Source organism: Homarus americanus, unplaced genomic scaffold (genome assembly GCF_018991925.1).
Source record: "Homarus americanus isolate GMGI-L3 unplaced genomic scaffold, GMGI_Hamer_2.0 scaffold46973, whole genome shotgun sequence".
In the NCBI taxonomy this organism is placed as follows: Eukaryota; Metazoa; Arthropoda; class Malacostraca; order Decapoda; family Nephropidae; genus Homarus; species Homarus americanus.
In genome coordinates, this window is record NW_024735516.1 from 491,445 (window position 1) to 507,115 (window position 15,671).

Consider the following 15,671-nt stretch of genomic DNA (forward strand, 5'->3'; position numbering starts at 1 on the left):
TATATACAAAGTAAAGCCAGAATATAATTTACATTGCTGGAATTCTTCTAAGATAGTGATTAATTTGAATATGAACAAGCTAAAATTTGCATTAAACATAAATTTTAGATCTAATTTAAGAATTTTATTAGAGAGCAAAAATTTTATCTTTTGTGCAAATTATATGACATTTATATTCAAATTATTCCCTGTCTTACAAGGAATCCATTAATGTCATGTACCGTATATACTCGTCTATAACCCCCCCTCGTTTATAGATCGACCCTGATTTTTTGACCAAGAAATCGTTAATTTATGATATTCCTCGTTTATAGGTCGACCCATGTTTTTGAGGGTAATGGAACAACAAAACCTTCAGTAAAAACGCTCTACGTCCTATAAACTGAGGCTCGCCGTGCCTGAAACACGAGTGCCGAAGGCAAATTGTTTACCATTTATTATTACGACACTTTACAATGAAACGCGGGTAGTTTCAACAAAAATATTGTATATTTCCATTCAAGTATTCAAGTCAATTAGGAGGGAATATTATTGTAATACAACAGTTTTTTAACTAAACCATTCGAAAAGCGATTACGGTAACATCTTTTGAACGAAAGAAAGCGAAAGTCATTGTTTTCGTCACGATTTTATCCCACTTTCCACTGTAATACGTACGTCATTTCAGCAAAAATATTACATTTCCGTGAATGCATTATATCAAGCACAGTATGAATAGAATACCATTGTAATATAACAATATTTTAACCAAAAACTATTAAAAAACGTGTAACTTCTCTTGAACATCGGAAGGTTAGGTAAAATCTTTTGTTTTCGTCATGTACTTTATCCTATTTTACATTAAAATACATCACGTTTCAGCAAAACTATTAGTTATTTCTGAGAATTTATTCATTCAGGCACAGTTAAGGTACAGTAAAATATACATGTGATATAACAGTTTTTTAACCGAAAACGATTCGAAAAACACGTGTACCGTCTAGCTCAGGGGTTTTCAAACTATGGGTCCCGACCCTTCAGTGGGTCGCGAAATAAATAAATTGGGTCACAAAATAAATAAATTGGGTCACAAAATAAAAATGGGTCGCAAAAATAAAAAAGAAAAAAAAAAGAAAATGGGTCGCGAAAATAAATAAGAAAATAAAAATAAATGCACCAATATTTAGGCTTGGTTATTGTAATGTACACTCCACAGTCTAGGAAGCGACTGCAAGGAGAGCAGTGTTTGTCTTTGATTTACTCATTTCATATCATTACACTTAGGTTTAATGGGTCACAATTTAAATTGTTGTTCTGGTTGTGGGTCGCAGTAAAAAAAGTTTGAAAAACACTGGTCTAGCTGATACACTCAACAGCTGGTGGTGCGTGATGCATCATGCATCGTTGTAAACAATAGGAGGTTGACGTAGATTACCGGGTATTACATTAAGTGTGAAATATCGAAAAGGTTTTTATTACCGATATTTTTGGCAGATCAATGAGAACTGTGATACCGTATATGATATGATAAGTTAGCCTGTGCTAAGAACTTCAACATAGATTACTGAAAGCACGTTGTAAGGTAATTTAGCCTATTGTAAGTTGGTGAGCTTCATTTGCTGAAGGAACTGCACAACTTTTCATTACTAATTGGTACATATTTTACGTTTTCATTGTTTACTGGCAGTAAATGGTAAATATTTTTCATGTCTGAAGCTAAAAGTTGCTCCTCGCCCTTCCCATCATGCACGGGTTCAACCTAACAAAACTATTACACATGTATAGGACGACCCCCAATTTTTTGCCTAAAAATTTGATCTTAAAAACTCGAACTATACACGAGTATATACGGTATATTATCCTAACTATTGTCTGACGTATTATTTATTACTGAACCTAAAAGCTTAGTGTTTTCGCCCAAACCTTTCTCAGAGAGGGAGGAGAGCCAGCGAGCGTGGGAAAAGGGGGGGAGCAGGAGGTGGGGTAGTTTGATTGACAGATAGTGTCTGGTGAAGTATAATTTGTTTATTTACTGATTATATTTGTTTTTAGCTCATAAAATTCATAGAAATTACCCAGCCAGAATATATTTACATTGCTGGAATTCTTATAAGATAATGATTAATTTGAATATAAACAAGCTAAAATTTGCATTAGACATACAAATTTTAGATCTAATTTAAGAATTTTATTAGGGAGCAAAAATTTTATCTTTTGTGCAAAATATATGAAGTTTATATTCAAAATATTCCCTGTCTTGCAAGGATTTCAGCAATGCAAATTATATTATCCTAACTTTAGTCTGAGGTATTATTTATTTTTAAACCTGTAAACCTAGTCTTTTTACCCAAACGTTTCTCAGGAAGGGAGGGGGTGCGGGGGTAGGGAGGGAGGGAGGGGTGACAGTGACATGTTTGACAGTTGGCGCCTGTGGTGTGAAGTATTTAATTGTTAGTTTATTTTTTTTCTTTTAGATTGAGTTTTTGTTTTTTGACTATAAAATTTAATAGAAGTGACTGGGGTGAACTTAATTTGCATTGCTGGAATTCTTATAAGATAGTGATTAGTTTGAATGTAAACATAGAAGAGATCACTGAATTGGCTGAGTACCTCCTCAGCTTATCAGCTGATGTTCAAAACAAAATGTGATTTTCATAAGGATTTCGTTAATCAAATTTTTTTTGTTAACCGAATTGAAAATTCTTATGGAAGGTAATTCGTTAACCGAAATTTCGTTAACCGAGGCGTTCGTTAACCAAGGGACCACTGTAGATGGTTAGGAAATCACAAGTATTAAAAACTGTTGAATAAAGCCAACATCTGAATTTAACTTCAGAGACAAACATATAAATACAATTGTAATCATTATCACCCCTTGTTCTTTTGCCTGGAATTAAATAAAATTAAATCTGATGATGAATTAAGGGAAAAACCTGAGAAATCTATTATAAGTACACTTATGAGAGGCACCTCAACCATATATTGAAGGGGTGCAAAGGCAACAACAAGATTACAACACATTGGAAACATTAAACGTACGAGTTCACAGTTTTCAACATTATAGGAAATATGCAAAGCTTCAGCCACATCTTCTCTTGCTGGAAGTTCACATACAGTATATGGTGTACCACTTGTTACCACTTATATATATTACACTTCCATTTCTATTATATAAATCACAAGCAATTATGAAAATAAATCTCAATTAAAAATTAAATAATAACATCAAAAACATTTTCCAACCACAAGAATAAAACTATTGGCACCATTGTTTTATCGAAAATAAATATAGGGTATCCCCTAAGTTGTAAAAAGCAATAAAAATGTCACGTTCTTTAAAAAGAACAACACGGTAAATAAGTACAAAATAACTTTTACACTTCCACTGTTGAAGGTGCTGGTGCCGCTACTGGACCTTTGTTGGCATCTGGACGAAGGCTTGCGGCTCTGCCATTGGACACATTGCCAGGCTTTGGATTTCTGGGACGCATGATTTTGCCACTTGTGATAAGGCGTCCAAAGCCTTCTTGGTGAGCAAAGGCATAACCAGAACGGATGGAGCGTCGTGATCTGAAAAAGAATTTGTGCTATACAATTACGAACAAGAACTGATCAATTTAAATATGAGTGTGTGACCTCTGGTACTACCGATAATCACCACAGGACAACTCTTGGCATAAATGGAAGAAACACTAGCACTGAATGTCATTTTCACTCAATGGTATCTAAACTGTTGCATCAAACACAGTGTGTCATACTAGGCAAACACAGTGTCATACTAGGCAGTCACAGTATACTACCTTCCTGGATAATGCTTTATTATCCTGGAACGTATCCCGACGGCCAACTGGGGTATTATTGTACTGTATATGATAATACTGTACTGTAAAAAGTTAATACAATTGAAGGGTCAGAGCTCAACTGACTCAGAATAAGTTATTCCGAGTCACCACTATACGATCACGACAAAATAAACTCGTCCATCAACCACAAAAGGTAAGTGAAATTATTTTAAATTCCGTTATTTACGTTCTATTACAATGTTTATCATATTTTTAATGTTTTTTTTTTTTATTGTTTGTATTGTTTATTTTTCCTTTGTGTTTTTACCTTATTCGGATTCAACAGACACTACCGGTAGGCAATAGCCGACCACCTTCCCCTATTAGTCCGTAGAATCGAGGCTCTACTGTATGTGCGCTGTGCAGTCGGGTGTTAAAAGTTCGCTCACTCCCAAAATGAAACATCATAGACCCCAAATGAGATAAACAGCACACCTGTACATTCAGGGTAAGTCAAGTTCAGAGACTAGTTTCTGTGACTCAGTTTCACCAGAGAGAGTTAACTTTGAACCATGACTAATACATATTCATTCTCTTCTACACACTCTGAATATAATTAAGATAATTGTTATTACAGAAAATGGATTTTTGCATACATGTTTATTTATATCATTTGTTTCTGTCTACCCAGCAGTAATCGAGGACCTGTATATTAACACTCTTGGGTTTGTCACATGACACATGAGCCTGTGGCCCTTGTTACCCAAGTGGTTTTCCCACACATGTGGCTAGCACATGGTGACACGGCAGAGCATGATGCAATTTATTGGAACTCCTGGAAAATATATCCACAGACCTGGGATTGTGAGAATTTTTCTGGAAAAATTCTGGGCCGATTTCAATTTTGACTACTGGCAAGTACAGTACTCCCTCTTTATCGACGGGGGTTACGTTCTGTAAACGGCCGTCGATACCGTGATGGTTACGTAATTTTTCTAACTATTATTAGCATATGTTGAATAAATGTACCTTTAAGCATTAATGCGTTTCCTTTACACATAACCTTAAATAATAGTGTATAAATAATAATATAATAAGTGGACAAAAATACTGTACTGAGGACGGAGGATTCCAGTTAACGGGGAGATTACCGTATTCATAATTCATCACTCTACTTTACACTCTTATTAAACTTATTCACTGATATTTGTGATTTTCCTTAAAATCATGCTTCAGAATGGTGTAGTGTCACCAGCAACATTAGAAACATTTTCCTCACTTGCACTAACTATTATCATGTGTTCTCTCCATCACCCTACCTGTTACCTTAACTATGAATATACTGAACAAAGGCAACTTCACACATACAGTATTTCACTTAACCCCATTATGACTGGCAACAAGCTCCCTCTTCCTGACACACTTTTAACACCTGCTTTACTCTATTAAAAGTTTGAATGGTGTTTTATAATACTACAGTATTACCCCGCTTTGCACCACGCGATTTACGGACTTCACTTTCCGCGGTGCATCTACTCTCATATACGCGGTGAAGTATAATTTTTTTTTTTTTTTTAGCTCATAAAATTCATACAAATTACCAGGCCAGAATATAATTTACATTGCTGTTATTCTTACAATATGATGATCATTTTGAATATAAACATCATGGATTTTGCATTAGACATACAAATTTTAGATCTAATGTAATAATTTGGTTTACACAAAGCAAATATTTTATCGTTTGTGCAAAATATATGAAGTTTACATTCAAAATATTCCCTGACCTGCAAGGAATCCAGAAATGTCAATTATATTATCCTAACTTTAGTCTGAGTTATTATTTATTACTAAAAATGCAAATATACTATTTTCTCCCAATCACTTCTCTGGTAGGGAGGGAGGGAGGGAGGGACTGACTCAGCTAGGGCGGAGTATTTTGACTGACAGATAGTGTCCTTGAAGAATATTTCTTTGTTTATTTACTGAAGATATATGTTTTAGCTCATAAAATTCATACAAATTACCCGGCCAGAATATAATTTACATTGCTGGAATTCTTACAATATGATGATCATTTTGAATATAAACATCATGGATTTTGCATTAGACATACAAATTTTAGATCTAATGTAATAATTTGGTTTACACAAAGCAAATATTTTATCTTTTGTGCAAAATATATGAAGTTTACATTCAAAATATTCCCTGACCTGCAAGGAATCCAGAAATGTCAATTATATTATCCTAACTTTAGTCTGAGGTATTATTTATTACTAAACGTTAAAATCTAGTGTTTTCACCCAAACATTTCTCAGAGAGGTAGGAGCTAGTGAGCTGGGAAGAGGGGGGGGGGGGATTTGAGTCCATTATTTGAATGGACATTAACCTGGCAACTGTATTTCTCTTAAATATTAATTGTGTGAGCATACCATCATAAAATTAAGATGTTATTTTTACCACAACATAGGTATTGTGTCGGAAAAAGTGGAGTTTGGGGGTCGGGCCAGTCTCTATTGGAATTAATCCCATATGTTCTGTTGTTCACTTTACGCGGTTTTCACTTTCCGCGGTACCCATTGATTCAATTGACTGCGTAAATCGGGGTACTACTGTACTGCATTCAGGTTATACCATTCATTTTCAGAGCTTCATAAATAAAACTAATCCTAGATCACAATAAATTACTCCAAGATCATATTCTTACCTTCTAGCAGATGGGGTACGATGCATATCATGCTCGGTACGCTTACTGGCCATCTTTGCATCATGACGTTGTTTAAATCTCACTTTATCCGAAAGATTTGGAGCAACGTCAACCCAGTAGAAGCGCCAAGCCATTATCGGCAGCATTAATATTACAATAGTCAATAACGAGGTGAAGTAGAACATTGGTTCTCCCATTGCCTGAGGAAAGTAAACAATAATCAGAATTTTTTTTAAGTTCCAATACTTAAATATACTGTACAATAACTTCTAGTGACTTTTGAGGCAAAATTAAATAGACAAGTTGTGACAATATTTGTATTTATTTCATTCAATCCTGTACTGTCATTGTGGTTTTATACTATTATATACAGAAATGTTTTTCTCATTACTGTAACACACTTATCTGTTCTTAAATTCAATGTCTCTTAATAAATGATTTTCATCAGAAACAAACTTAGATGATTTATGGTCCCCCAAAAATAAAGAAAGGTGAGTTAAATGGTTATAGAGCTGGAGGGATAGGCAATTTGAAAGACCATAAAGACTTATCAATAAGTTTAAATATATTCCAAATGTTGAGGTGTGATAATTACCTTTGATAGAGCTCCAACATAATCTCCACCAAGGACATAGTTGTAAAAATACTGAAGGAGCAAGTATAAAATAAGTGAGCCCCATATAGTAACATGGTTAAAAAACGTCCAATACGATGTATCCAAACAAATCTGAAAAAAGACCAAACATTCACAGTATTAGCAATACAAAAAGTAAAGAAAATTATCTATGAGGTAATAAGTGTATAACTTTCATGAGATAGTAAAGTGCATAACTTTCATGAGGTAATAAATTTGTCCATAGAATATAAACCTTCACATAACAGCATCTCATATTTATGGTAAAAAGACACACCAAAAACAGTAAAAAAAAAAAATATATATATATACAGTATATACCGTATATCTCGGCTTATAAGACGAAATTTGAACATTAAAAAAATCTGCCCAAATTTAGGGGGTCGTCTTAAGCAACAAATATAAAATTCTTACATCTTAAATATTGTGATTTACTGTGTCAAGAGTGGTGATGGAAACATCGTAAGCCACTCACAAAGTCCTACCAGTAATTATTTTATACTGAAACTTACGTTTGGCAAGCTGGATTCAAATTAAGATTACCGGTATATTAAAATAATAAAAATGTATTATAAACCTGTCTAACATACCCTGTAATAAACACAGCTGCTATCATCACACACCCCTCCCCCCCATTTGCCAGTGAGGAGACAAGAAAGGGAAAGTGACCGCGAGATTGGGCTATTTTTAGCCGTTGAGGTGATCAGTAATGCATACCGGGTATCGGTATATTTACTGATAATAATATTTATCTCCTATAAATAATTGATTTAAAATTTATTTTTTTACAAAGAATATTCAGTAAATGAGTGCGTTAATTCTTGAAACTATCGACAGTTAATTACAGACGCTTAAGTGACATCACTAGTGTTTACACTACACCAGCCGGTAACATTTGATGCCATTACTTGAAATGAATTGGCCTTATTTTAAGTAACTAACTATAAATAAATACAAAAATTAAAAAAAAGATCAAAAGTGAGAAATAATATACTGTATGTATGTTGTGTTGTCAAAGTAAGAGGAACAATTGAAACTGCAATTGTGTGTAAATGAGGCAGAAAGTCAGGTCAGCAACCTGGGACTTGGTCACAATTTTCGTTATGCCATATGGCAGCAGGGTCTACCATTAGACAACACATTATGCTTCCAATATCTTCCCAGGCAGTAGTACCTCCCTGTTTGGTAGCTGCCTACTACCTACACAATTTTTAGTAATATTAATTTGATACATGATAAATTAGACAAACTGAAAATAAACATCAAATTTAATTACCAAGACGCTTCCCATTGGCAGCTGTAAGAGGGGGAGATGGGCTATTTTTATCCCGTCTTTGTGTCTGAAGTGGCCAGTACCCTAATGCACCATAAATAATTCATTGAACATTCATTTTTTGTACATAGTATATTCAGTATATATATACTTTCATATATATAACATATATATATATATATATATATAAATAAATAACATTAATAAATATGTAATAGATACATATACGGTACGCCTCAAATCATGAAAACACCAATTGGGCGGAGGTGGTTTAACATTTGAACCACTGTTGTGGCAAATAATTTGAACATAGATCCTGCAGGCAGAACCTCATACCACCGTCGTCTCGTCGCGGAAACTAGCGTATAAAAATGAAAATAAGTCAAACATTTTAATAATAATTACAATATGATACTCATATCCAATTAACAAATAAATCAAATTAAACTATTTCAGTAAAATGGAAAGAACTCATATTTCCGAAGCAGTAGTTCCAGTTACATTAAATAACCTGGGCAGCTTCAGTGACGTCACTAGTGTTTACACTACACCAGCGAGTATAATTTGATGACATTACTTGAAGTGAATTGGCCTTATTTTAAAAAATCAAGGATGGTTGGTAAAGGACTACTGAGTCAGTGGGTAAGTGTCACATTTGGGGTACTGGTCTTATACAGCAAATAGAGCTCAAAAGCTACTTTTTAAATGGAAATTTGGGGGCCGTCTTGCTTTTTGACGCCTGCATATATATATATATATATATATATATATATATATATATATATATATATATATATGTATGTATTATGTATGTATGTATGTATGTATGTATATATATATATATATATATATATATATATATATATATATATATATATATATATATATATATATATATATATATATATATATATATATATATATATATATATATATATATATATATATATATATATATATATATACAGTGAACCCTCACTTTAGTCAATTGAACCTGAGCCAGTAAGCGTCAAAGTGAACAACATAACATATGGGATTAAATGAAATAGAGACGCTGACCCCAAACTCCACTTTTTCCACAATACCTATGTTCTAGTAAAAATAACATCTTAATTTTATGATGGTTGTACTTTTAGGTTTACAGTTTTTATCTTATATAATATCTCAGACTAAAGTTAGGAGATTATAATTTGCATTGCTGGAATCCTTGCAAGACAGCCAATAATTTGAATATAAACGTCATATATTTTGCTCAAGAGATAAAAATTGTTGTACATTAGTGTACAGTACTGTAGTACATTTTATAAAAAAGTTTTTCAACTGTATTTTTGGGTAGATTTACATAGATTTCTTAGTGCAAAGCTGGAGTGCACATGTACTAATTTGATTACGGTACTAAAATTGTTTTGTCTAGTGCAAATTATAGCATGTTTATATTCAAATTAATCAGTATGTTACAAGAATCCCAGCTATGTTAATTATATTCACCCAGGTCATTTCACTGGCTTTTTATAAGAGAGAAGCTTAGTCACCTAAGAACTGATAAATATACACGCGTTAGACCTGAGCCTGTGCCAACAGTCAAACGTACTACCTCCCCTCCCCCCACGCCTCCTCGCACCCTCTCTCTCCCCCATCTGCTGGCATTGCTGGAATCCTTGTAAAACAGTGAATAATTTTAATATAAACGTCATGTATTTTGCACGAGATAAAAATTAATCACCTGTATCACATTACAGTAGTGATTTAAGAGTTAAAAGTGTATATGTATGTATATAGTATCCCACATACACGTAAGTATAAATAAAAAGTTTGTGATGATCGGACAACGTCCATTTCGGTTAACGTCACGTTTCCAAGAACGTATCTAGGACGTTAACCGGCGCATGACTGTACTATACAGTACAGCTCCTCCCCGACTTAAGACCACCCGCACTTACGACCTGCCTCAGTCGTACCAAAATTTTGTCAAATTACGTATTTTCGAGTCCCAACGTCAGTACTCAGAGAAAATTTTCATTTGCAATTCACTTTAAAATGGCTGGAAAGCCTAAAAGTGAGAGTTTTGTGGTGCTGAAAAGAAAAAGACACCTATTTTAGATTTTCTATGTATTATTTAAGCATTTTCGACTTACGACCATTTCGATTTACGACCTGGATTTGGGTCCCCAACCCTGTCGTAAGTCGGGGAGGAGCTGTACTTGGTTAAAACAAAGAATATACTGCCAAACACAATAATACTTCATCAGTCACAATGGTTGCTGTGCTCTTGAAGCTGACAGCTTAATTTGCAGAGAAGAAATCTTGTAACTAGTGTTATGCACATTATGTATATACTATTTGTAATATCCTTTCACTGTAGCTGGTACTGTACATCCATGGTCACTTTCACCACAGATTGTAAACGTCAGGTTTCAAAAGATTAATTCCATCAGGATTTATGCGGCACTTGTTTTAGAAATTCAACTGTAACTGAATACAGCATTTTGCTTGGTTTCATGGAGTTGTTTACCACTAACAAAAAATTACTATCACTGCTTAAATTACCAGTACAGTACTTACAAAGTTACCACAAAACTCATTAGAAAACCTGTTTCAAAAACCAAATAAAACAAATTTGCCGAGGATTTGCATACCTGCATAGTGACCACAATGACGAGAATGGTCGCTACAACACTACCAAACGTCTGCTGGTCTGTCATGCTCCGCCCCTCCTGATCCATACCATTATAGTATGCCCCTGTGTCAACAATAGATTAGTTACACAATAATGTCTGCATATTATATAATGTTACATTTTCCTTCCACTTTTTTAAGGAATATACAGTAATACATATTATTTAAAAATTCTACTCGAGTTTTACAAACAAAAATCATTCCAACAAATCTGACAACAAAAATATAGTCATATGATAATAATCTACATTTAATTTTTAGTTACTAAATTAAATTTAATACAAGAATTAATTTTATTTTTGTCTTAATATATGTTGCTTCTTGTATGTAACTTATGCATTTCTGTGCTTATTTGAGCTATTCCTATATAAAAAGCAATAGATGGCACACCACACTAATGCATGAAATGTACAGATGTGCAGGTGAAAATGTGAGAACAACTATAAAAAGGTTTATGACACTAACCTGCTCAAATAAACATAAGTTCTCCCATGCAGTACTTACCAATGTAACAAACTCCTCTGAGTATAACTTACACTAACTGCTACTGCTGTGGCGGTAATATTTTCTGTTTATCTATGAAGGAACAGTATTTTCACCCAATAGTCCTGGTAATACATGGGGAATGGGAACACCATAGCAAAACATCTGTTAAAGTCGTTAAAGAATAATGATTGCAAATAAAGGTAGAGTTTGTTGGTCCTTATTACAGACAGCCTATATCAAAGCAGGGAGTGGGAGGGGGAGATACATTATTTCTTGCCTATCTGGAAATACTTGAGTTGTCTGATGCTGCTGCACAATAGGTCTTCTTCACTTACCAAATGGTATGAAGAACAGGACACAAGAAGTGACAAATCCATGAACTGCAGACCTGAAGAATTCTCTCTTATTGAACAAAGCATTCTTGAGGCCTGGAGTGTACAGCTTTGGGTATTTGATACTGTTCTTAGCATTAACGTCTTGTTCGAAGATACCCAGAGCCAGGACGGGCATTGACGTGTAGAAGAGGTTATACACCGATATAAACATGGGGTCAAACAGTGTCTGCGTTAGGGAGAGAAAAACAAAATACCTAATAGCGTGAGTGAAGAAAGCTTATACGGAGCTGCAGGTCACTTAACCCTGTGTGTGTGTATATACATTATGTGCCGTGACAAACACCCACAGCAAAAGTATGAGTAAACTCAAACAATGCCATCATTTATAAAACAATGATAACACAAAACCCAGGCAATAAATAAAAATTAAACATAAAAGGTTGCATCAATAACAAGGTGTTGTGATTATATAATGCTCACAGTCACATCTAAAGTGAAAAACCTATAAATTGTCACACTGTGAAGACCTGTGATAACATTTACACTTCAATCATGCACACTTTAGATGACAGGTAAGTTGTTCTTAAACCAGATCATTGTAAACTTCAAATTATTTAAACTTTTACAATAAATAATTACTGTACAAGGATTTAGAGTGTTGCTTGTGCTAGGTAAACACATCAATACTTGTGTAAACATCCATTTGACAGTGTCTTAGATTCCACACATAATTATGACTTAAATCAGCCATACTATCAAAGGCTGTAATAATAAGTATGTTCATATTCCCTTGAGTCTTCAGAGTCCATGAGCTCAGACCTAAATTATTGCCCACTAAAGCCACCTCTTGTTAAAAGTTGTTCATTGGTTTTAAAATATACTGTACCTCATCAACATTCCAATTAGACTGATAGCAAAGTACAATACAATACAGCTCAATTTGTTTGAGACACAAACTGTACTTCAAGATATCAGTCTTAAAAGAAAAATCACTGGGAGAAGGGAAGTTTTATTAAAAAATAAAAAATAAAAACTGCATATATCATACAAAAATTATCCTTCACACTATGTACACTGGACCATGTATGTATTATGGAGAACGCTTATAACGGAATGTTTTATGATTCAAGGTGTGATTGCGAGACACTAATGAAGTTTGTCAAGTATAAGATTAATGTACTGTATATTCACGATAACATGTATGAACCTTGAACATTTATTACTGAAGAACTTTTTGAAAGTAGGTGCTATAGGCCTGATATTTGTTAAGAGCAGTGTGGATACAACACACTATATACTAAGCCTTTGGGACACAAAGAGAGAATGTGGTTGGCATTTGCCATTTACAGCTGGGTGGACTGAGAGTGCCCCAGAACTGAACCAGTGATCCTTGGAACAAGAAGCATAGGCTCTATTCATTTGGCCGGTTTAATACCAACAAAGCATGTTTTCTGCATGGCTTGACCGCAATCAAAGAAGATTTTTAACCCATTTTGAATACTAAATACCTGTACTGATGAGAGAGATATGTACTATATACACTTAAACCTGAACTAATGTATGTTAGGGGTCTGTACATCAGATGAGAATGAACTCTGTGCACTGACTATATAAGAGAATAGATGAGTAAATTCACTGTAATCTCCTACTGAGGGAGAGAGAAACTTACTTGACATATAGAAAGATATATTGTTCTGAAAGAAAAAATAACTGTTTTGCCAAGTGATTTCATTCTTAAATTTACCACACTTCAACAATAACCATTATACAGTACTCTAAGGCCTAAGCTGACCCACTTGGTACAGATTTAAATCTACTGTACTATCTTTGAACTACTTTTCTTAAATGCCCTTTGATGAAAATTAAACACCTAAGGAGATACTGATCAAGACTCAGAGCCCATGGACTCGTAGCTGTATATAAACACGCTGAAGTGAGAGGTGACGGAGGTGGGGTGAACACTGCACAACTATACGTGACACACGCTCACATACTGCCACACTCACCAAATGGGATGAATAATATGAGGCAGGAGGTTACCGCGCCATGTAAGGCGCTCCATAAAAATACACGTTTATTGAAAAAAAGATTGGAGTGACCAGGAGTGTAGAGTTTGGGAAAGCGACGACTATAGTAATCGTCAACATCTTGGTCCATGATGCCCAGACACAGTACAGGAAGTGAGGTATAGAAAAGATTGTAGGTTGATATAAAAAAAGGATCATACACAGTCTGAAACAGGAAACAAAAATAAAAGAAGACCTTAATTTTCGATAACAATCATCACTTAGTACTGGGTGAATGAAGTATATCTGCCATAATGATACTCCTTAACCATACATCACATACCAATATTTTGGATCCTGTTTAACTATTCTTTCGTGTACCAAACACCTCGGTACTAGAGGTTTACTTAAGTTTCTCTATGATACTAATACTTTTTTTTAATCTCTTAACCTGTTTCCTAATCTACTGAAACCGCTTTTCCAACCTCCTTGCAGTTCACCTACCCGTGCACTGCTTCAGGGCCACCATGTGAACTTATGTGCAGTCCCGCGGTTTGTTTTAATGTGGTTACATCTACCCTCACTCATATAACAAATGTTATCATTGTTAATCATAGAGTAACCTTGTAATCGCTGTGATACTTTGCTGTTTTGGAGAGAGTAAAACATTATTGTTCAGATTTTGCTCTGTTTTGGTGACTGTGAAGTGTTCAGTGTACAGTAACTCCGTAACTTTGAAAATGGCTAACAAGTGTCCTGCTGATTCTCCCGCCTCTGGGAAAGGCAAGGCTTTGAGGAAGAGAGTGTCTCTGGAGATGAAGTTAGACATTGTTAAGCAGCAGGCTTTGTTTTTATTAATGTGGTGAGTGTTGTTTAATTTTGTATTTATTAGTATAGAATTGTTTTTTTCTGTGTTACATGTCTGTGCTAGACAGGCCAGGAATATATACCATTGAAATCCATGTTAAAAGGATCCTGATTTATGTTAAGGTTCTCAGGAATGCAACCCTATTGTAAATAGTGGGTTACCTGTTATAGAAACTGAGAAACCTAATTACATTTATTAAAATGTTCAACATACAGTATTAGCCATTTTTGTCAATGCACTTTCATAACCTGGTTATTCATAGATGTTATACTGTAAGGCATCTGCTAAAATGTAATTTGAAAATAAAATTGCTGAAGTTTGTTAGAAAATTACTGCAGACATATTAGATCCCACCAGCAAAGGATAAGCAACTACAAATAAGCACCGATAAAACTGGCAAACATACTGTGTATAACTGTATACTGTACAGATACTGTACTATGAATTAATATATATCTGCTTTTTAGTTTCTAATACTGATTATGGTTCCAATTACATGGACCATCCTGTATATATTAACACACCTTAAATTTTTTCATGTTTAAGTTCAGAAGTTCAAGTTAGTATTACACTAAACTGTAGGCCCATAGACACACTATAAATATCTGTACACACAAAAAAGTTCCAAAACCAGCATTGTCCCAATTTAAATCCTGACATGATCTCTTAAGACTACAAAATACACAGGGCTGCAGAGAGGCAAAATCTTAAACTCAGTCTTTGTGGATGTCAATTACAAGGTTCAAAACTCCAATTACAAGCCTGAAAACCTATAAAATAATAATTAAATTAGGCATTCATTACAGATTACTTGTTAAAAGTGACAATGATTGAACAAAAATAAATAAAATACATTACCATCTAACTAAAGAAAGACAACACTGATCAAACTTTGTCACTATATACAAGGGTGGTTCCTGAAAAG

General features: G+C 34.3%; 1 protein-coding gene across 7 annotated transcripts in view; it reads right to left on the minus strand.

Annotated features, from left to right (window-relative positions):
- Positions 1 to 2,648: 2,648 nt before the first annotated feature.
- Positions 2,649 to 15,671, minus strand: part of LOC121871254 (phospholipid-transporting ATPase ID-like) — a 179,389-nt gene continuing 166,366 nt past the window's right edge. For all 7 annotated transcript variants that reach the window (XM_042373466.1, XM_042373465.1, XM_042373463.1 and 4 more), the window contains 5 exons: positions 11,873 to 12,098; positions 11,012 to 11,115; positions 7,064 to 7,195; positions 6,469 to 6,668; positions 2,649 to 3,549 (listed from right to left, as the gene is read on the minus strand). In XM_042373466.1, the coding sequence (XP_042229400.1) occupies positions 3,354 to 3,549; positions 6,469 to 6,668; positions 7,064 to 7,195; positions 11,012 to 11,115; positions 11,873 to 12,098 (858 nt within the window). In that variant the 3' untranslated portion in view covers positions 2,649 to 3,353. The remainder of the gene's footprint in view (positions 3,550 to 6,468; positions 6,669 to 7,063; positions 7,196 to 11,011; positions 11,116 to 11,872; positions 12,099 to 15,671) is intronic.